This window comes from Pelobates fuscus, chromosome 5, assembly GCF_036172605.1.
Source record: "Pelobates fuscus isolate aPelFus1 chromosome 5, aPelFus1.pri, whole genome shotgun sequence".
In the NCBI taxonomy this organism is placed as follows: domain Eukaryota; kingdom Metazoa; phylum Chordata; class Amphibia; order Anura; family Pelobatidae; genus Pelobates; species Pelobates fuscus.
The window spans coordinates 223,636,012-223,658,484 of NC_086321.1; the positions used below are offsets into that span (position 1 = coordinate 223,636,012).

At 48.4% G+C, this 22,473-nt stretch overlaps 1 protein-coding gene across 2 annotated transcripts in view; it reads right to left on the reverse strand.

The window, feature by feature from the left end:
* The window catches only part of ENTREP1 (endosomal transmembrane epsin interactor 1), a 105,088-nt gene that overhangs the window by 8,936 nt on the left and 73,679 nt on the right, over nucleotides 1-22,473 (reverse strand). For both annotated transcript variants that reach the window (XM_063455058.1, XM_063455057.1), the window contains 3 exons: nucleotides 13,253-13,360; nucleotides 4,301-4,434; nucleotides 419-548 (listed from right to left, as the gene is read on the reverse strand). In XM_063455058.1, the coding sequence (XP_063311128.1) occupies nucleotides 419-548; nucleotides 4,301-4,434; nucleotides 13,253-13,360 (372 nt within the window). The remainder of the gene's footprint in view (nucleotides 1-418; nucleotides 549-4,300; nucleotides 4,435-13,252; nucleotides 13,361-22,473) is intronic.

Consider the following 22,473-nt stretch of genomic DNA (forward strand, 5'->3'; position numbering starts at 1 on the left):
GATGGCAATAGGTTGACATTAGGTTACATATTTTAGGCTAGGATTAGGAAACTTAGATGCATGGCCTAGATCTCCATTGAAATTCTAAAGACTCAAAAGCATAATGTAAGATCTACAGTATCTACCATAATCCATGTTGCCAATCACTGGTGTAAACCATGCAGAGTGGACAACATTTTTTTTTATAATTTTCTGTTGGCGACTAAGGGACACAGTATACATGTAAATTATCCAGCTGTTGCAGAACCATAAAGCCTGCTCATCCGACAATCTTTGTCTAGCTAAAGGCAGATGGAGCATCATTAGCCGTTCAGTTTAGCAACTGGTTAAGTTTTTTCTCCAATCATACTGCTTGGTTACCAGGGTCAATTGGTGAGATTAAATCCATGAAAAGCGATGTCAAATTAGCAGTGTTTACCTCCTGTGAACTATTGGCACCAACAACCGCTTCATATGGTGGTGGAGGCTCCATGGGACAAAACACTTCAATCCCTTTGAATCTAGATCCATAGATGTGGGGTAACGGGATTATCTCATTACCAACCACCCTGCAAAGTAAACCACACCAATATCTTAGCACATGTTACACTAATATATAACAACATATTGCGCAGGATAGCAGACGTGGTGAACATGAGAGAGTGGTCAATTTTAGCATTATCTGACTCCAGGATTGTAGAATTGAATCATGCCGTTTTAACAAATACCTGGGTCCCACCAGGCACTTATGTTGCATCCAGTCTTCTCCGAGCCGGAGAAGCAAAATGTCAGTTTTGCTCACTAGAACTCTTTCTACTCATCCACCGACAGAGAGCTGATCATCACAGCTAATGAAGAAATGCAATCAAGCTTCTCTTGTGTCAGAAAATCAAATACAGACAGGTAGCTGACATGATTCTGTTAAATGTACCAGCATATTTTTTTCCAAACATTTTGCCATATTTTAACACCAGGGCAATCCTGGCACCATAACCACAACAGTGGGCAATGGGCTTTTTCAAGACTTTTTTGTAAATCATGATTTTTAGTTTGTCGGTATGATAGTAGGTAGATCAACAATGTTGGACGTGCAAGTCCCTAAGAACAGAAATACTTAGAAAATACAAGAGAACAGAATATGGAACTGTAAAATAGGCATTTTGTAGATGATGTATAACCTGGTGTGTTATTTGTTATCAGCAGCCTCTCCCTGACCACCTGTACTCCCACCTCTATGTTATAATAAGAAAGGCTTATATTAAATGGGATCCAAATCCTAGCACCAACCTAAACACCTCATTAAGCTTCAGAGTGTGCCTCAGTGGTAGATCCCCCACCCTTCCCCCAGATCCTAGGACAAACGGTCTCTAGCACTCCAGCGAGAGGGACAAAGCTGATTAATTAAATCCAAGTCGAGGGATACAATAAACATCGATGCATTGTGCACTTTATAAAATATACATATGAGATTTTCCCACTGACTGGACCATGTTGAACCCTGAGTGCTGCCACTATGTTCCACCATCTTAGTGGTGCAATTCCAGGGGTCAAGTCCTGGGGAATAAAGTGTGGGACTCACTCGAGTTCCACCCCCACCCCACCACCAAAAAAAAAAAAAACCTTGTATGCATATATAAACGCGTACTCACACACAAAGACACACACACACAAAGACACACACACACACACACACAGACACAAATTCACAGATAGACACATACTCTCACAGACACACATACACACACATACATACACTCACAGACACACACACTCACACACAAATACACAGATACACTCACACACAAATACACAGATACACTCACAGACATACACACACACACACTCCCAGACACATACACACACATACACTCCCAGACACATACACACACCAACACACACATACACTCCCAGACACACTCACTCACAGACACACAACACACACACATATACACAAAAATTATTTGTATATTTTTTTTTAAATTAAAAATGTCCACCCAGCCTCCCTACCTGGAGAGCTGGCGTGGACCTGTCCCTGGGGTCCAGTGGGGCTTCAGTGCGGCCGGCTCTTGTCTCGCTGTCAGACGCGGCGAGGGAGCTGTGTCCTCTCTGCTCCCTCTCGCCGCGAGGGCTGTCTGCTGATGCCGGGAGCCGGAAATGACGTCATATTCCGGCTCCCGGCATCAGCAAACGGCGCGGCGAGAGGGAACAGAGATAACACAGCTCCCTCGCCGCGTCTGACAGCGAGACAAGAGCCGGCCGGGGGGGGGGGTCCATTAGGTGGCCCATGAGAGGGGGAACACAGGGGCATTTGGGGGCGGCATTTTTTGCCGCCCCCTGAGTGCCTGCAGGACCATAAACGGGAACGGCGTTCCTGCTCTAAACAAAGTGCAGGAACGCCGTTCCCACGCGTTCCTGCAGGACTCGAGCCCTGTGCAATTCCATGCAGATCCACCCATCAATGGAGGTGTGAGTATGTCGCTTTATCAAGACTTGATAAAGGCTCAGAGAGGAGCCAAAACGTTGTCTCCACTTTGTTTAAAATAAGATTGTCTTGGGCGGGGCCGGACCGCCGAGATGGCCGGTCGCAAGCAGAAGGAGCTCCTGCTGCTTCAAATCCAAATACGCCGGAAAAATCTAATTTTGCCCAAGGAACGACCGACCACTAGATTGCCCAAAGCTGAGGGCCTGCTGAAGCCAGGGAGAGGCTGGCTTGTTAAGCTACAGTCCCCTGGAGGAGAGGGCTGCGAGACCCCGGCCTTCTTCGGCGGTGAGTGGAGCGGGCGGCCGACGCTCCGCTATCCTGCCTCACAGCGCCCAGCCTGGGGCTCGAATTGGAGCGGATCCGGCCCTGGTCCCCCCCCTATGGACCGGGGGGGTGATCCCGGTCCCCACCCGGAGGCATGGCAGCCGGAACACACAGGCGCCATAGACACGCTTGAGGGCCCGACCGCACCGCACAAGATGGCGACTGCCACGTGCACCGAGGGCGACGAACAAGCACGGGCTCAGGAAGCCTGAACAGACGGCGGCTTCACCCTCCATCAGCTCGCCAAGCGACATCTCACCTGTCAGAGCCACAATCCATCGGTAGACAGGCAGCAGCAGAGGCTTACCGGTAACGGAGAGGCGGAGTCACCAACCTGCAGAGACTCAACTCCATACCCATGATTCTGCCGCCAACCGCTGGGAGCCACACGCCAGAAAAACAACCCCCAATGCCGATCTGGGAGACCGCTCCTCTCAACTCCTCACAGCAGCAAGCCCGGGCGACGCATCTGGAGAGGAACCTCAGCCTACAAGGAGACTAACACCGGGTCGCGCTGACGGGCCGAAACCAACACTGGCGGATTATATACACTGCCACCCATGAAGCATCGGACACGCCATGTCAGTGATTCCTGACGCGTGTGCCGTTACACGAACTCTAGAACGGACTGGGTGATATAATCCTATAATTAGTATGATAGCTGCCTGGCTTTAACACATGTAACATGTACATGCTGCACCTCTGACCACGGCATACTGCTTACACCTCACACACTGCAACACATACCATGCCAACACTCAAGGCACATTACCATTGCAGTAACCACTATTCAGTCTGCACTCTCACATCGCTTACAACAGCTATGTTTCAGGCCATTTTGTCTACCATGTGCCCCCACGCGCTGCCTGTAATTAAATCATGCACCCTGCCTCCCCGGGTGAGTAACCTAGGAGCAATCCTGGACAAACATCATTAGCACGCTAAACACAGGGCCTACGCATGTGTAACGCAACTACCTGTTTAAGTAACCGTATATGACTTGTATTGCATACCTGCATAACTTACACCTCTATGTAATTAATCGACTAAATAATGCTGTATATCCTTTTGTCAGAACGAGACCATCACAAAAAAAAAAATGTGCACATACAAACGTATACCCCATTGTACCTATTGTCTGACCAACACGAGGATTGCCTTTGGGGTACCCCGTGTAAAGCTGTAACACCTTATGCACTGCAAAAATAAAAAATTTAAAAAAAAAATAAGATTGTCTTTTAGAAAAAATCTCAGGTGTGTCTAAATATTTCAACATGTGTGTGGATCAGGGTGAATTATGTTTTTTTGCATGCAAGGTCAATTTAACTTAGTGTATGTTCAATGTCAGTGTGTGTTGGCAATGCAGATTCTGCATTAGTAAGGTATGCATTATTTTTCAATGATGACTAGACTGTTCTTTTCCAAAACAAATTCTTTACTCTGTGACCTCATTTATATATAGTTACTGAATTCACATGGCAACAAGTGCCATTTAGTACAGAGAACCCATATTACCTCTGATTCATTGTTGGTGTGCATGAGTAGAAAGTCGAGAAATATGATGGTGGAGGAGCAGGTGGGACAAACTCTTCCGGGTCAGGTACCCGATCCTGCTCTTCAGCTTCCTCTGCTGACACTTGGGACTCATCCTAGAATGAGATAACAAAAGTGTGATTAAAAAAAAAATACAAAAATTAGGATTGGGATATATTGAAAGTAGAATGTGTGTGCCGGTCTGTCAGAGAGTGTGTGTGTCTGTCAGAGAGTGAGTGTGTGTCTGTCTGTCTGTCTGTCAGAGAGTGTGTGTGTGTGTCTGTCTGTCAGAGACTGTGTGTGTCTGTCAGTGTGTGCTGGTCAGTGTTGCGATGGCTGCGGCTGGACAGTGGAGGACCTGGAGGTGCATGGAGGCACGCAACACCACGTCACATTCCAAAGGTACATGAACATGCTCTACCTTCACAGGTTTTCAAGGGAGTAGCGGGAGTATCTGCTTTGGCACAGGGTGTGGTAGGCCCCATTGGGAGTATATCAGTGGCTGGACGGCAGCGGCAATGTGAGTGGAGTCTGATTGTTGACCAATATTGTTTTTTTTTTTTTTTTAGACATTCTTTATTTATGAGAGATTTTTCAAGTAAGGAAGGGGTACAGAAAAAAGAAAAGGGAGGGGAGGGGCAGGGGAAACAAACATCAAATTGCAAAGGATGACATACATCGGCTCAGAACATCGAGCCCGGCATGGATACATAATCGAGTATAATGTTTCAGCAATGATAAAGTCACAATCAGTGTACAGCGTGTCCGCCTAAGCGGGTTATAGTTAGTAATATGGGGCACCTTCCTCAGGTGTAAAATGTATTACAGGCGCGTCTATAGCTGTCAGATGAGTCAAAGGTTGGGTATAGGAGGGGGGGGTGGCTAAGTCTGGGGACTAATCTCCGTCATAGGGATATGGATCGGGGTAGCAGGCGAGGGTATCAGGCGTCTCCTGGGGGGCCCGGAGTACAAGGTCAGGCCCGTCCCCGTGCAGTATAGGACGTCCAGGGGTACCATTGGAGGGCGCACTTGTCCGAGCGCTCCCGCAGGGACGCAGTTAGCATTTCCATCCCACGGATCTCCTCAACCTTGTCTACCCATTGCTTGTAAGTGGGTGCCGCCTGGCTTTTCCAAAGCAGCGGGATAAGGCTTTTCGCAGCAGAGAGCAGGTGTATTGTGAGGGATTTTTTGTACTGTTGAATGGGCATGGATGTGTGGTGGAGGAGCATTGCCAGAGGCAAGAATGGGAGGTCTGTGTCCATGATTTCTTTAATTTTGTCGTGTATCATGTGCCAGTATGGAGCTATGCGTGTGCAAGACCACCAAATATGAAGGGTGGTGCCCAGAGCGGAGTGACATCTCCAGCAGTCGCCAGAGGTTGTACCATGCATGTGTCTGAGCACCTCAGGGGTTCTATACCAGCGCGTGAGTAATTTGTAGCTCATCTCCTGGTATTTGGAGCTAATGGAGCATTTGTGGGTTAGGAGAAAGACTTTGCCCCACTCCTGGGCAGTCAAGTGCACGCCCGTCTCCCGCTCCCACCTGTCCGTGAACCCCAGTGTGCCCTCATTGTCCGGTGTCAGTAGGCGTACGTAGAGGCGGGATACAGCGTGGTCAAGGTGTTTTCTGTCAGTGCACAATTGTTCGAAGTCGGTCAGTTGTCTGTGAATGTGGTCTTTGCCTTGAATGTTTGTGTAGTATGTCTTCACCTGGTGATAGTGGAACGCGTCTATCAGGGTCGGCTGCTGAATCGATACGACATCGGGTAACGGTTTAAGGGCCCTGTCTGCGATCCACTGATGCAGGTAGAGCCAGTCCGTCTGGTGAAAATTTCGCATTGCCGCGGGGGTGAGACCGTCCGCGAGAGACGGGTTATGTGTGATCGGGGTCAGTGGGTTAGGTGATGTGGTGAGCCTGTGCGTGAAGCGTAGTGAGCACCATACCCTAAGGGTGGCGTCTATGAGGGGATTGTGGAGTCGGAGCTCGGAATACGTAAGGGAGCCAAGCCAGAGTCTAGCAGGGATCGTACCGCGAGATTGCTGTACCTCCATAGACACCCATCTCCTGGCACCCGTGTTCGCGTGCCAGTCCACCACCCTTTGTAGATGTGTGGCCTGGTAGTATCGTTGCACGGAAGGTAGTCCGGCCCCCCCTGCTGACTTTGGGCGTTCCAGGGTGGCTCTGCGAATGCGGGAAGCGGAGCGGTTCCATACAAAGCTACGGATGTCTCTGGCCAGTGCACGGAAGAACGTTTGTGGGATCGCGACAGGTAGTGTCGTGAAAAGATATAAAAGTCTGGGGAGGACATTCATTTTCAGGGCTTGTATGCGGCCGAACCAGGTGAGATACATTGGGGACCAACGCAATAGGTCCTTTTGGATAGTAGCGAGTAGGGGAGGAAAGTTCATCGGGTAGAGTTGTGCGAGATCCCTCGGCAGCCAAGTGCCCAGGTACCGTAGTCTATCTGGTCGCCAAGAGAAGGCGAACTCTGAGCTCAACCGATCAACCAGCTCGGTGTTATCGAGGAGAGGTAGGGCCTCTGACTTGGACATATTTAATTTCAAGTTGGAAACTCGATGAAAGTCGCGGAACGCTTTGAGGAGGTTAGGGATGGAAATTAAGGGTTGCTCCAGGAAGAACAACATGTCATCAGCATAGGCGGCAAGTTTGTGTTCTTCCGCTTCCAGAGTCACCCCCGTAATACCCCCGTCCCGTCTGACCGCCTCCAGGAAAGGCTCTAGAGAGAGGGCAAACAGGAGGGGGGACAGGGGACAACCTTGCCGCGTGCCATTGCTGATGGGGAAAGGTTTAGTCAGTGCACCGTTGACGCGAATGCGTGCTGTCGGGGTCGTGTACAAAGCCGCCACCCAGTTGCGCAGCTGTGGGCCAAATCTGAAGTGGTGGAGAGTGGACGCGAGGTATGACCAATCTACCCGGTCGAACGCCTTTTCGGCATCCGTCGATAACAGGACAACCTCGCGTTTCTTGGATTTAGCGATATGGATGACGTTAAGGGCCCGGATCGTGTCGTCACGGGCTTCCCTACCCGGGATAAACCCGACCTGGTCTGGGTGAATCAGATCCGGGAGGAGCGGGGAGATCCGCAGTGCTAGCGCTTTAGCAAAGAGCTTAAGGTCCGAGTTTAGGAGCGAGATCGGGCGGTAACTCGAGCAATTAGATGGGTCTTTACCTTCCTTGGGGATTATTGTGATGGTGGCGGCTAGCGTGTCTGTCGGGAACTGCCCTCCTTCGCGAATCGAGTTCAGACCGGATAGAAGTTTAGGCAAGAGTGTGTCACTAAAAGTGCGAAGGTATGAGACCGGTAATCCGTCCGGGCCCGGTGCTTTGTGAGGCTTCATGCACTTTAGAGCGCCTTTAAGTTCGTCAAGTGTCAGGGGTAGTTCTAGGTCCTCCGTTTGTTCCTGGGTGAGCGTTTTGGCTATGTGCTGGGAGAGGTAGTCGGTGATTTGACGTTGGTGTGTCTGAGATGTTTGTCCGTGAGCGGTCTGTGTCTGGTTGTATAAGTCAGCGTAGTAGGTCTGAAAGGCTTCAAGAATGCCTCCTGGGAGTCGTGTGCTACGTTGGCCAGGTGTGTTTATTTTATGAATGTGTTGCGTCCGTCTTTTTGTCTGGAGCATCCGTGCTAAAAGTCGACCACTCTTATTAGAGTGTTCATAAAAGTATCTGGCCGACTTCGACAGGGTGTGCAGCAGTCCCTGCGAAAGGTGGTCCCTAAGATCCCTCCTAGCCTCAGTCAGTTGTAGGTAGGTGTCGTCATCTAATGTCTGTTTGTGCTTGTTCTCCAAGTCAGTAACCCTGGTGGTGAGATTGGTGAAATGCTTGAGTCTATCTCTCTTACGTTGAGTGCAAATGGCGATGTAGTGGCCCCTCACAACACATTTGTGTGCCTCCCAGACCGTCAGGGGTGGTGTGTCCGGGTTTTCGTTAGTGTCGAAGTATTGTGTGAGCGTCTGATGTGTGGATGCGCGGGTGACAGGGTCAGTCAGTAGGGATGCGTTCAGTTTCCATTGCCTGTCCTTTGGTTGGTAAAGTGGGGAGCTCGTGCAGACTGTAACCGGGGCGTGGTCCGAGTGGGTCGTGATTCCAATGTGCGCGTCGCGTAGGAGGGAGAGGTATTCCTGGGACATGAAAATATAGTCAATACGGCTATAATGGCGGTGGACGTGTGAGAAGTGTGTGTAGTCTCTGTCATCGGGGTGTGCGGTTCTCCAGCAGTCTACTAGTCCTAAGTTAGTCAGAGCCCTAGTAGCTGTCCGCAAGCAGTGCGGCGGGAGCGTGCATGTTCCCCGTGACGTGTCCAGGAGTGGGTCAAGTGGCATGTTCAGGTCACCAGCCACCAAAAGAAGCCCCTCCCTGAACCTGTTCAGCCTGTTTAAGGTGCGGGAAAGAAAGGTGTGCTGGCCGCGGTTAGGGGAGTATAAGCAAGCGAATGTGTACGTGTGGTCAGCTATCGTACCCTTGATAAAAATGTACCTGCCTCCCGGATCTCTTTGGGTCTCTACGTGGCAGAAGGGTGTGTTGTGTGCGAACAATATTGCTACGCCTGCTCTCTTAGAATCAGGGTGGTTGGCATAGTAAGCCAGGGGGAAACGTTTGTTTTCCAGTTTGGGAGCATTAGGACCCCGAAAGTGCGTCTCCTGCAGGAACGCCACGGACACCCTCTCCGCCCAAAGACGGCGGAGCAGGTGCAAACGTTTCTCCGGTTGGTTGAGGCCCCCAGTATTATTGGACCAGTATTTAAGCAGGGCCGGGCCGAATCCCGCTCCGGCCCCCGCACGGTGGACGCCTGGGGGATGGGAGTACGCCATCTAGTAAGGGGGGGGGGGAGGGGGGGGGGGAGGGAGAGTAAATGCAACGTGTGAACCTTGACCGGTTGACAGCGTTCGGGAGACTGTGGGTCTGGAAAGTCTCGTAGAACTACGGTCTTATTTACAAAAAAGTTCAGTTGCGTGAGGTGCGGGGAAGGCCACCCACGGAGTCTGTGTCACGTGAGGGGATGTAATCGGCACCCATGTCCCTCGGCTCCCAATCCGCCGTGGGAGATGGCTGTCTAGATCTTTGCGTGTCCAGGGGAGTGGGGGGGGGGAGAAGAAGGGGGGGTTGCAAGTCCGTCGGTAACGTAGGGGCATCTGTCAGCACCGTGGGTTTACGTCCCTGTCCAGAGGGCGGGCGGAGGGGGAAGGCAAAGCGGGGGTGGGGGGGGGGGGGGGAGTGGTAGTCAGAGCCGTGTGTCATTCAAAGATACGGTTAATACAGCACAGTGTAACACAATACAATGTAGGACAACACATGTGAACAGAACGTTATATTCTCAACATCGGCCTTTTAGCCCAAGTCATCAGCAAAACCATAACAGGGTTCGGGAAACCACAAACATTTTTCTACACAAATATAACAAGCACAGGGTATGGATCTCTTGGGTGTGCGTATGGTACTAGTTTTACGGAGAATAACTATATGAGTGTTGGCCCACAGTACCTATAGTAGGCGGCGTGCCTTGCATCCCATTAGGGCCCTGCTGCGCGTGCCTGAGGCATAGCGGGAACCTGGAAATGGGGCGCGACACGTGTGTATAGGGCGCTCAGGTGGGTTATGGCAGTAAGGGGGGGGAGGGGGTCGCCACGTGCGGCACCAAGCAATGTAGCATGTAGCTGGATAAGAAGCGAGAGCAGTGCAGTACCAGCCCCAGTAGCATATGATGCCGCAGGCGGCACGTGTGGTATAATTTAGGCGTATCGGCTATATAGAAAGGGCATATGAATGGCGGTAGTGTACCCATTACGCAAGGGAGACCAGCACCCGTCACCCCGGCCCATGTGCGAGCTATCCTATTATACAGGGAGTGGCCGTGCAGTAGCGCAGCAGGGGGTGACAGCATAGTAGGCGTATTCAAGAACAACGTATGTCATGGAAAACGCAACGGCACCCATGTCAACTTTGAAATACACGTTATTAATTAAACATTTTCGAAATAAAGCATCACAAACCGTTAGACATACAAGTACAACAGTCCAGTTATCGAAGCCTCTCTGGGGAACGTGTGAATGGAGGCAAAGGAAGTGGTCAACAATATAAGTACAATTTAACACGACCTACATCGGGCAGTGTGGTGCCGCACCTACGTCAGCTGTTTAATCCTCGCTAGGTGGGCGGCAAGTACTGGGGCATTAAGTGCCGCGGGCTAAACACCACGACATCTCTAAGACGGGAATCAATGGGGCGGGTCAACATGTGGAATACAGTGCAATGCATTACAAGATATATGAACCAGTAAGGTGGCACGTTAATTATCGTTAGCTATGGGATATGTGCCAGGGGTGTTGTCTGAAAACAAGTTAAGCATGTCATGGGAAAACAAAGTTGAAAACAATGGATATAGGCAAGAAGCATTACACGTGGGGAGTCGTACCTCAATACCTTGCCCCCTGAGTGTGTCAACCTGCCAGGCCCGGGTACGACTAAGAGCCAGCACTACATGAGGTTGGGCAGCCCAAACCCGCCTCCCAAACAGTCCAACGCATCACAGCCCACCCAGTACTGTCCGTGACCCCCCAAAAAACCCCCCCACCCAAAGTGCAGCTCTAAGTCTTAAGCCCTGTAATGAGCTAGTGATAGTGTCCCACTAACCTGCGGTCAACTTCACAGTGTCCACCTAGTACAGGATGAGGTCGGCAATCAGCAAAGTCAGAGGGACAGGTGTGGTACCTTTATAAGGGCTAGGTAGCGTAGGGTGAGGTCCATGGTTCTAGGCAAAGGTGGTCGGTAGTGGCGTCACCGGGTGTTATTCTTCTGGGCCGGCAGGGCCTCCACGTCGTTGCGGAAGGGGGGCAACACGGTCGCCCGACAGGTTCTCGGCCGCTGGGTGGGGTCCAGTCGGACGTGCAGGCGGATACTCAAGAATCCAGTTAGGAACGTGGACATGTGGCAGTCTAGCGGACTGGAGGAATCTGGCGACGTCGTTGGGCCAGCGCAGCGAGTGCCAACGGTTCTCGATCTTGGCTTGTAGGCTGAATGGGAAGCCCCATTTATAGGGAATCCGCTTCTCCGTTAGCATGGTCGTGAGCGGTTTCAGCGCTCTGCGGGCATCTAGCGTGAGAGGCGACAGGTCTTGGAAGAGCATGACCTGGGAGTCCATATATGTGAGCGTGCGTCGGGCCCTGGCCGCTCTCATTATGGCGTCCTTGAGTTGGAACGAAGTGAGGCAGCAAATCAGGTCCCTGGGCTGGCCATCTCTTCTAGGGCCTCGGAGCGCTCTATGTGCGCGTTCCATGGAAATATCAGGGGGTGCGTCTTCTCCTAGCAGGTACAAGAAAAGGCCCGTCAGCAGTTCCCGTGGGGACTCATTGTCGGCTTCAGGGAGGCCCCGTACTCGTATGTTATTGCGGCGGCCTCTGTTGTCCAGGTCCTCGACCTGTCTGCGCATCTCAAGAAGTATATTCCCCTGTCTCGCCGTAGCTAGGTCTGTGGCCTGCTGGTATTGCACAGTTTGGAGGCGAGTCTCTTCCAGGTCATCCACCCTCTGCTCCAGGGCCGTCAGGTCCCTGCGCACCGCGGCTACCTCTTCCCGGATGACGGTACGCAGCTCCGCGACCAGGGCCGTCTTGTCACTTCGTGTGAGCATGTTGGCCGATATAGCCGCTATGTCCAGCGACATTTGGGACAGCGCAGCTGCGCCGGGTGTGTCACTCGCGGAGCCCGCCAGGCTGCTGGTGCTCGGGGAGGTGGGCGCCATCTTGTCCGTGCCGCGTGTATCTCTGAGGTGCTGAGGTGTGGACAGAAATTCGTCCATCGGACCGGGTCTAAGGGTGGTGTGGGGTGTAGGAGGAGGTCTCGGGGTCGTCATACGTTTGGTTCTCCCCATGTGGACCGCAAATTTCGCTCAGGGTCTGGGTTTAGGCGGATCGGGGCCCGGGAGCAAGTGCAGTCAAGCCACGCCCCCATATTGGGTTTTTTAACAAGTGCTGGGGTTTAGTAGAGGGAGGTGCTGGGATTTAGTATGGGGGGGCCAGGACGGGACTAGGATTTAGTATAGAGGGGGGGGGGCTGGGATTTAGTAGAGGGGGATGCTGGTTTTCTTGCATACTGTACTTTTCAAAACAAACCTACGTTTCTATTAAAATTTAAGTTTTTGGTTTATTTTGCGGCCCACATAACTTAAACCTTGTTTCTTTGGCCCGTGCTAGTCTTTGAGTTTGACATGCTTATTTTACATACTAAACATATAATAAATAAATATATATATATATATATATATATACACACACACACACACACCACCCCTCCCCCCATGTAATAATATATTTTTTTTTTATAACAAGTCTTACATTTACAAAACAATTGGCAATATTTACTAAACCAGTAAATTTGAGGAACTGCTAGAGAAATTGTAAATCTAGGCTAAAACAGCCATTGTGGCAAAGTAGAGAGCTAGAGATCCTATAGATATACGATAATTTTATCCTGATAAAAGTCCCAGAGGAAAAATACACACTTGTTATTTTAACACAGATTAGATTTCCTATCTCCATAGTGCACAGAAGGGGGGTATTCAGGTTTGTAATGTGTGTATGTAATTGTATTTGTACATACCATACCCTCAAGATATTTCCATAATGAAGGGGAAATTATACGTGGTTAACCTGCGTACACAATAGGGGCTCCTAGCAGATTCAGAACATACATGTGTCAGTCTGTCTGTGATTAGTATTCGTTACACTCCTTTTAACTCCCTCACAAACTCAGATAATGGTGAAGACAGAAGTAGCATTCAAGTTTGTGAGGTCTCCAGAACCCTGTGTGAGTCTATACATATATACATGCATGTGTGTGTGCGCGCACATTTGTTTAATTTGCAGATACATTAGATACAATGTCATTTTCAAAGGGCATTTTAGACACTTCAGACTCACTTACTGTGCAGGGTCTTCTAGTCGTCAACAGCTGTAAGTAACGCAGGGCAGCGGCTACCAAGCACACTGTGGTGGTAAGGGCATTCAGGGCACATAACGCAAAGAAAACTTTCTGTGGGTAGATTGAGGAAATCATATAAATAAATATATATTTATTACGAGGTGCACATTATCATAATTTGAGCATGTTCAAAAAAACATTTCTCCTGAAACTATAAAATTCCGATTTACATTCAGAACCTAAGACAGCACAATAAGCAGAAATATAATGGGTCTGAAGACCACTCACTAACAATGAAATACCAGTATCTCATGGCTGTATAAAGAATTTAAATCAAATGAAATTTTTTTTTAATGGGGATCAGTAACTTACCAAGATTTGTAATAACATACCTATCTGCTATGTTTAACAAATATGTGTTTGAGGTCTGAAAAACAATAAAAAGGGATACTGTAGGCGCCATAAACACTTCAACATAGTAAAGCGGTTATGGCCCCAGGTTCAAATGTGAAACTTTTTAATCACCATTTAGTAGAGGGGCTCTGTCTCAAACAGCCTGCAGCCAGGCCCCTAATTACAATAGAATGCCACACCAGTGTAGTGGGAGGCAGTAGGCACAATCCCTGGAATTAATTGATATGTCCTATGCCAAATCATAATTGAAGGGGCTGCATGCTGTCTTGGCTTTAAACAGGAAAAATGTGTTTTGCAAGTTGCTTTTTATTCACTTATTGTAAAGAAAATTAATAAGTCACATTCCTGACTTGCCCGTTATTAATATTTTATTTAGGTTTAACACATTAACTGAGATTAAAGGGCTATTTCGGGACCGTACAGCACTTTTTTGTAAAATTGGTAAAAAAAATTAAAAAAAAAAAAAAGCATTTCACCCGGTTACATCCCACCCCCAGCTGTCAGACAACAGTTCCTGTTTCTTCCTGGTTTGGTCGGCTCAGTGGAGCTAAACTCAAAAGGCAGCAATTGCTCAGAGCACGTGCCTTGCAAAGACTTCTCAGTGAGCTGCGTTGGGAAGTCTGTGATTGGACAGCCACAGAAAGTCTGGGTTGGGAAAGAAAAGATCTGCTGCTTTTGCAAGCCGTTTTTAGATATACATCTAATTTAAAAAAAAAATAAAAAAAAATGTATTGGAGAATATCTCCTAAATAGTGATTTTACGTGATTTATTTTATGTACAGTGCCCTTTTAACATCTCATTTTGCTCTACATCACATACCCAGCCCACATTATGACATCAAGGACTTATTAGTAGTGATGTACCGAACTGTTCCCTGGCGAATAGTTCCCGGCGAACATAGTGTGTTCGCGTTCGCCACGGCGGGCGAACACATGCGCGGTTCGATCCGCCCCCTATTCGTCATCATTGAGTAAACTTTGACCCTGTGCCTCACGGTCAGCAGATACATTCCAGCAAATTAGCAGCAGACCCTCCCTTCCAGACTCTCCCACCTCCTGTACAGCATCCATTTTAGATTCATTCTGAAGCTGCATTCTTAGATAGAGGAGGGAAAGTGTAGCTGCTGCTCATTTGATAGGGAAATTGATAGCTAGGCTAGGGTATTCAGTGTCCACTACAGTCCTGAAGGACTCATCTGATCTCTGCTGTAAGGACAGCACCCCAAAAAGCCCTTTTTAGGGCTAGAACATCAGTCTGCTTTTTTTTTTTGTGTAATGTAATTGCAGTTGCCTGCCTGCCAGCTTCTGTGTCAGGCTCACAGTGGATGCGGTGCCCACTTGCCCAGTGCCACCACTCATATCTGGTGTCACAATAGCTTAAGCTTGCATTTAAAAACAAAACTTTTTTTTCACTGTAATAGATTGAATAGCAGTTAGTTGTCTGCAAGCGTCTGGGTGTCAGGCCTTCAGCGTGTACTCTGCCAACCTCTGCCAGTGTACTTTGCCACTCATATCTGGTGTCTCTATAGCGTGCCTTTAACCCCTTAAGGACACATGACATGTGTGACACGTCGTGATTCCCTTTTATTCCAGAAGTTTGGTCCTTAAGGGGTTAAAAAGAAAAAAAATGTTTTCACTGTTATAGATTGAATAGCAGTTAGTTGTCTTCAAGCGGGTGTGTCAGGCCTACAGCGTGTACTCTGCCAACCTCTGCCACTGCACAGTGCCACTCATATCTGGTCGCACAGTAGCTTGCACGCATAGTACCACTAATCCAAAAAATGACAATGACAATATATCAATGAAAAAACAATTAAAAATAAAAGTCCATCCAGGTACTTATTTTTAATTGTTTTTTCATTGATATATTTTTTTATATTTATTTATTATCAGTCAGGATTTTCCTGCTACTGCATAGACGTCATTAACAACCTGTTCCACCCAGTAGTTGAGATATGCCTGCTGATTGTGACTTTGATGTAAGTGCAATCTGTGCAATAAATCTGTATTTCTGTTAACTATATTACTCTATGTATGCTTTTCTCTTTATCCTTTTGAGGATTTCAATCTTGAGAAGATTTTGCCTATCTACATTAGGAGACCCCTACAGGGGTGATATACGCAGACCATCACATACCTCTTGTAAGTTCTCTACCTCCTGGATGCATTTTTCTTGTTTTTTTCGTACTTCACTATGTATATTTTTATTGTCATTTAGATTCACCTGAGATAACGTCACATGCTACAGGTTGTATCTTGTGACCTTATATCCTCTATTGTGTGTGCTATCCCATCTTTTAGCTTTTGATTCTCTTTGTTAGTTTCATTAACTTATTTGGTTTCTATTGTATTTGAGTGAGTGAGGTACACTCTTGGTGATCGCATATTCCATTTCCTGATCTATGCTATAGTACTCCCCCCATATATATCTCAGGCAGGCAGCATTACACACATGGACGTACGGTGTGATGATGATGATGTTGTACCCGCTGCTGCTTCCTTTGCTGAGTTGTCAGATACAAGTGAAGCGGTTGATGATGACGATGCGTCCATGGATGTCACGTGGGTGCCCGCTCGGCAAGAAGAAGAACAGGGCGAAAGTTCAGATGGGGAGACAGGGAGGAGGAGGAGGAGACGAGTTGGAAGCAGGGGAGGTCGTCGCAAGGAGCTAGTGGCACAGTCAGACAGCATGCATCGGCACCCGGGGTCAGCCCAACAGCACGCCAATCAATGCTGTGTCCACCACCAGAATGCCGTCATTGCAGAGCTCAGCAGTATGGCATTTTTTTGGTGTGTCTGCCTCTGACAACAGCGATGCCATTTGCAACCTGTGCCAAAAGAAACTGAGTCGTGGGAAGTCCAACACCCACCTAGGTACAACTGCTTTGCGTAGGCACATGATCGCACATCACAAACGCCTATGGGATCAACACATGAGTACAAGCAGCACACAAACTCAAAGCCGCCATCCTCCTCCTGGTCCATCATCTTCAGCCACGTCAACCACTGCTGTCCTCCTTGCCCCCTCTCAACCATCCGCCACTCCGTCTCTCGCCTTGAGCAGTTCCCGCTCATCTGCCCACAGTCTGGTGTCTGTCAAGGACATGTTTGAGCATAAGAAGCCAATGTCAGAAAGTCACCCCCTTGCCCAGCATCTGACAGCTGGCTTGTCTGAACTATTAGCCCGCCAGCTTTTACCATACAAGCTGGTGGAGTCTGAGGCGTTCAAAAAGATTGTAGCTATTGGGACACCACAGTGGAAGGTACCCGGACGAAATTTCTTTTCACAAAAGGCAATCCCCAACCTGTACTCGATTGTGCAAAAGGAAGTAATGGCATGTCTGGCACACAGTGTTGGGGCAAGGGTCCATCTGACCACTGATACCTGGTCTGCAAAGCATGGTCAGGGCAGGTATTTCACCTACACTGCGCATTGTGTAAACCTGCTGACGGCTGCCAAGCATGGAATGTGTGGCTCTGCAGAGGAGTTGGTGACACCGCCACGACTTGCAGGCAGGCCTGCTGCCACCTCCTCTACTCCTCCTACTCCATCCTCTTCCATAACCTCCTCGGCTGAGTCCTCTTCTGCTGCTGCATCTTGCTCCACATCAACGGCACACCCCCAGCTCCCCAGGTACTATTCCACATCCCGGATATGGCAGTGTCACGCCGTCTTGGGTTTGACTTGCTTGAAAGCAGAGAGTCACACCGGACAAGCACTCCTGTCCGCCCTGAACGCACAGGTGGAAAAGTGGCTGACTCCGCAGCAACTGGATATCGGCAAAGTGGTTTGTGACAACGGAACAAATTTGTTGGCGGCATTGAAGTTGGGCAAGTTGACACATGTGCCGTGCATGGCACATGTGTGTAATCTGATCGTACAACGCTTTGTGCATAAGTACATAGGCTTACAGGACGTCCTGAAGCAGGCCAGGAAGGTGTGTGGCCATTTCAGGCGTTCCTACATGGCCATGGCGCACTTTGCAGATATCCAGCGGCGAAACAACATGCCAGTGAGGCGCTTGATTTGCGACAGCCTGACACGTTGGAATTCAACACTCCTAATGTTCGACCGCCTGCTCCAACAAGAAAAAGCCGTTAATGAATATTTGTATGACCGGGCTGCTAGGACCGCCTCTGGGGAGTTGGGAATTTTTTTGCCACGTTACTGGACGCTCATGCGCAATGCCTGTAGGCTCATGCGTCCTTTTGAGGAGGTGACAAACCTAGTCAGTAGAACCGAAGGCACCATCAGCGACATCATACCATTTGTTTTCTTCCTGGAGCGTGCCCTGCGAAGAGTGCTGGATCAGGCCGTAGATCAGCGTGAAGAGGAAGAGTTGTGGTCACCATCACCACCAGAAACAGCCTTATCAGCATCGCTTGCTGGACCTGCGGCAACGCTGGAAGAGGATTGTGAGGAAGAGGAGTCAGAGGAGGAATGTGGCTTTGAGGAGGAGGAGGAAGACCAACCACAACAGGCATCCCAGGGTGCTCATTGTCACCCATCTGGTACCCGTGGTGTTGTACGTGGCTGGGGGGAAGAACATATCTTCATTGAGATCACTGAGGAGGAGGAAAGGGAAATGAGTAGCTCGGCATCCAACCTTGTGCAAATGGGGTCTTTCATGCTGTCGTGCCTGTTGAGGGACCCTCGTATAAAAAGGCTGAAGGAGAACGACCTGTACTGGGTGTCCATGCTACTAGACCCCCGGTATAAGCAGAAAGTGGCTGAAATGTTACCAAATTACAACAAGTCGGAAAGGATGCAGCATTTGCAAAATAAATTAAAAAGTATGCTTCACACAGCGTATAAGGGTGATGTCACAGCACAACGGGAATCTAACAGGGGAAGAGGTGAAAGTCATCCTCCTCCTCCCACGACCCTGTCGGCAAGGACAGGACGCTTTAAAGACGTGTTGTTGATGGAGGACATGCGGAGCTTTTTAAGTCCTACGCATCGCCACAGCCCTTCGGGATCCACCCTCAGAGAACGACTCGACCGACAGGTAGCAGACTACCTCGCCTTAACTGCAGATATCGACACTCTGAGGAGCGATGAACCCCTTGACTACTGGGTGTGCAGGCTTGACCTGTGGCCTGAGCTATCCCAATTTGCGATAGAACTTCTGGCCTGCCCCGCTTCAAGTGTCCTGTCAAAAAGGACCTTCAGTGCAGCAGGAGGTATTGTCACTGAGAAGAGAAGTCGCCTAGGTAAAAAAAGTCTAGATTACCTCACCTTTATTAAGATGGATGAGGGATGGATCCCGAAGGGACTGACACTGGGCGATACATTCGACTAAAAAAGGCCTGATGAGATGAGCTGCCTTGGGCTAAAAATGGTCCACACGCTGCTGTATTTTAGCTCTGAATGCCGGTTGACTTGCGTGACTTATCCACCACCAACTAGGGTTCAAGCCGCAATGTTTTAGGGCACTTTCTGCCTGGGAAACAAACATCAATTTTTATGGCCGCTGCTACAGCAGCGGCTGCAACAATACCTAATTTTTCAGGCATGTGTACATGCCTAATTTTTCGGCCCTCTGCTGCTGCACTGTGGCTTCAAAAACCAAACCCAAAAAAAGGCACATAACAGGGATTAAACTGAATAGTACTACTTAACACACCACTCCTATCTGGTGGCACATTAGATTGCACGCGCAGTGCCCCAAATTTTAAGTAGGAGGACCGACCAAGCATCTTTTTCCATCTCCCGGTTCCTAAAATCGATGCCATATACACGTCCCCTAATAGGGCGCCAGCTCGTTGTTCTCTTGGGCGCCAGCTCGTTATTCTCTTTTTCACTTCACTAGGGACACTTTACTGCACTATGGGCACTTAGACCCACTCTGTTATTCCTAGCCAGCATCTGTGATGGGAAATCAGGCAGTCATCTAAATGTTTAGATTGAGCTTCAGCTTAGAACACCCTTGAAGGTGTTTAAGGAGATTAGGGCTAGTTTAGAGGATTCTTCTTAGACCTCTCTGAGTCTTTATAGCCCTTCTACCTATCCAGCATTTCTAGAAACTAGCTAAGAGAAAGGGTGGCTGTGTGTCTGTGATACATTTAACTTTATATCACCTTATTGACACTTTATCACTCCGGTCTCCATACTCTCTGCCTATACTCATCTATTTAGAGGGAATTTCCTTGCCCCTGCCAATATTATATAATAGGTAATATTAGGTCTCAATCCATTTCTGCCAAGTGACCCTATGTAGGGGGAACAGTCCCTATTCTGCTCTGTGTCAGTGTGTATCAGGGGCTCTGAGGACAGGTGTCAATCCATATCTGCCAAGTGACCCTATGTAGGGGGAACAGTCTCTATTCTGCTCTGTGTCAGTGTGTATCATGGTCTCCGAGGACAGGTGTCAATCCATATCGCCAAGTGACCTATGTAGGGGGAACAGTCTCTATTCTGCTTTGTGTCAATGTGTATCAGGGATCCTTAGGACAGGTGTCAATCCATATCTTCCAAGTGACCCTATGTAGGGGGAACAGTCTCTATTCTGCTCTGTGTCAGTGTGTATCATGGATCCTTAGGATAGCTGTCAATCCATTTCTGCCAAGTGACCCTATGTAGGGGGAACAGTCCCTATTCTGCTCTGTGTCAGTGTGTATCAGGGGCTCTGAGGACAGGTGTCAATCCATATCTGCCAAGTGACCCTATGTAGGGGGAACAGTCTCTATTCTGCTCTGTGTCAGTGTGTATCATGGTCTCCGAGGACAGGTGTCAATCCATATCGCCAAGTGACCTATGTAGGGGGAACAGTCTCTATTCTGCTTTGTGTCAATGTGTATCAGGGATCCTTAGGACAGGTGTCAATCCATATCTTCCAAGTGACCCTATGTAGGGGGAACAGTCTCTACTCTGCTCTGTGTCAGTGTGTATCATGGATCCTTAGGATAGCTGTCAATCCATATCTGCCAAGTGACCCTATGTAGGGGGAACAGTACCTATTCTGCTCTGTGTCAGTGTGTATCAGGGGTTTTGAGGACAGGTGTCAATCCATATCTGCCAAGTGACCCTATGTAGGGGGAACAGTCCCTATTCTGCTCTGTGTCAGTGTGTATCATGGATCCTTAGGACAGGTGTCAATCCATATCTTCCAAGTGACCCTATGCAGGGGGAACAGTCTCTATTCTGCTCTGTGTCAGTGTATCATGATCTCTGAGGACAGGTGTCAATCCATATCTGCCAAGTAACCCTATGTAGGAGGAACAGTCTCTGTTCTGCTCTGTGTCAGTGTGTATCATGGTCTCTGAGGACAGGTGTCAATCCATATCTGCCAAGTGACCCTATGTAGGGGGAACAGTCCCTATTCTGCTCTGTGTCAGTGTGTATCAGGGTCTCTGAGGACAGGTGTCAATCCATATGTCGAGGTGTCAATATGTCAGGTGTCAATCCATATCCATTGTGATTTAGGAATGTTAGGTGATTTATGCCCTTTATGGATTAAAACCAGACTCTGCATCAACTGTGTAATTTTCCATGGGAGTTTTGCCATGGATCCCCCTCCGGCATGCCACAGTCCAGGTGTTAGTCCCCTTGAAACAACTTTTCCATCACTTTTGTGGCCAGAAAGTCCCTGTGGGTTTTAAAATTCGTCTGCCCATTGAAGTCAATGGCGGTTCGCCCGGTTCGCCGGTTCACGAACGTTTGCGGAAGTTCGCGTCCGCCGTTCGCGAACCGAAAATTTTGTGTTCGCGACATCACTACTTATTAGTAAGTGAGTGATATCACAGACAACCCTTCACTGCCCAGGTAGCCATTTACAGCTAGTTGTAATCAGGGAAATGTATCTAAAGGAGAGTATAAAGGTAAAGGAGTGGTTAACTGAGGAATAAAAACGCATTCAATAAATATATAACAGGAAGACTATTAGGCAGAGAAAATACAGCTTCCTGAAATTCCAGGTCAATTTTTTCCCCTTACACCAAAATTATGTTTAAGTCTCAGAGTTAAATGAGACCATACAGAAAAAATGTGCAGATGGATAGCGGAGTGTACAGTGAGTAGAAAGTGAATTAATTACACTTCTACATCACCTTTGCTGAAGGCTTTGTACAACTCCACTTAATATATCATTAGATGGGAATATTCAGGTTTTAAATTTGTGTATGTATTTGTATTTGTACATACCATACCCTTAGTGGTGGAACTACCAAAGAGAGAGCCCTGGTGCAAGATTTTCTGGGGCCTCCCCTGTAGAGCACAGGTGTTTTGGCAGATGGGGTTGTACCATTTGATCATCACTGCACACTTGTATCTGTATGCTTGAATGTAGGTCTGGTTTTGTAGGGGATGTGTGCGACTGCAAATGTGTATTTGTATGTAGTGTTGCCATTTGAATGGGGTGTGGGGTGTGTTTGGGTATAGTGTTGATGTTTGACTGCAGGGGTGTATATGTGTGGTGTTGATTGAATGCAGGGGTGTATTCACATATACGGACACTCATAATTCTTTGCTAGGAATCCAGGTGCTTATCAGGGCCAGGGTTGGCAAAACCCAGTTTAGTAGATAAAATAAATTGGGTCCAGGCACTCAGGATTGCTGCAGGAAGGCAGGTTTATAGTAACAAAAAGTGCAATGTAGGCCAAACGTTGCACTTTTTGTTACAATAAACCTGCCTCCCTGCAGCAACCCGAGTGCCTGGACCCAATTTATTTTAGGTATTAAATCACTAGTAAGACATATGTCAAATCCAGTCCACCCTATCCCGCATTATACTGCATAGAAAGATTAACTTCAAGTGTTTAGCCACATAACTGAGCTAAAGAAATTTTCCAGATCGACATTTTTGGCCAGA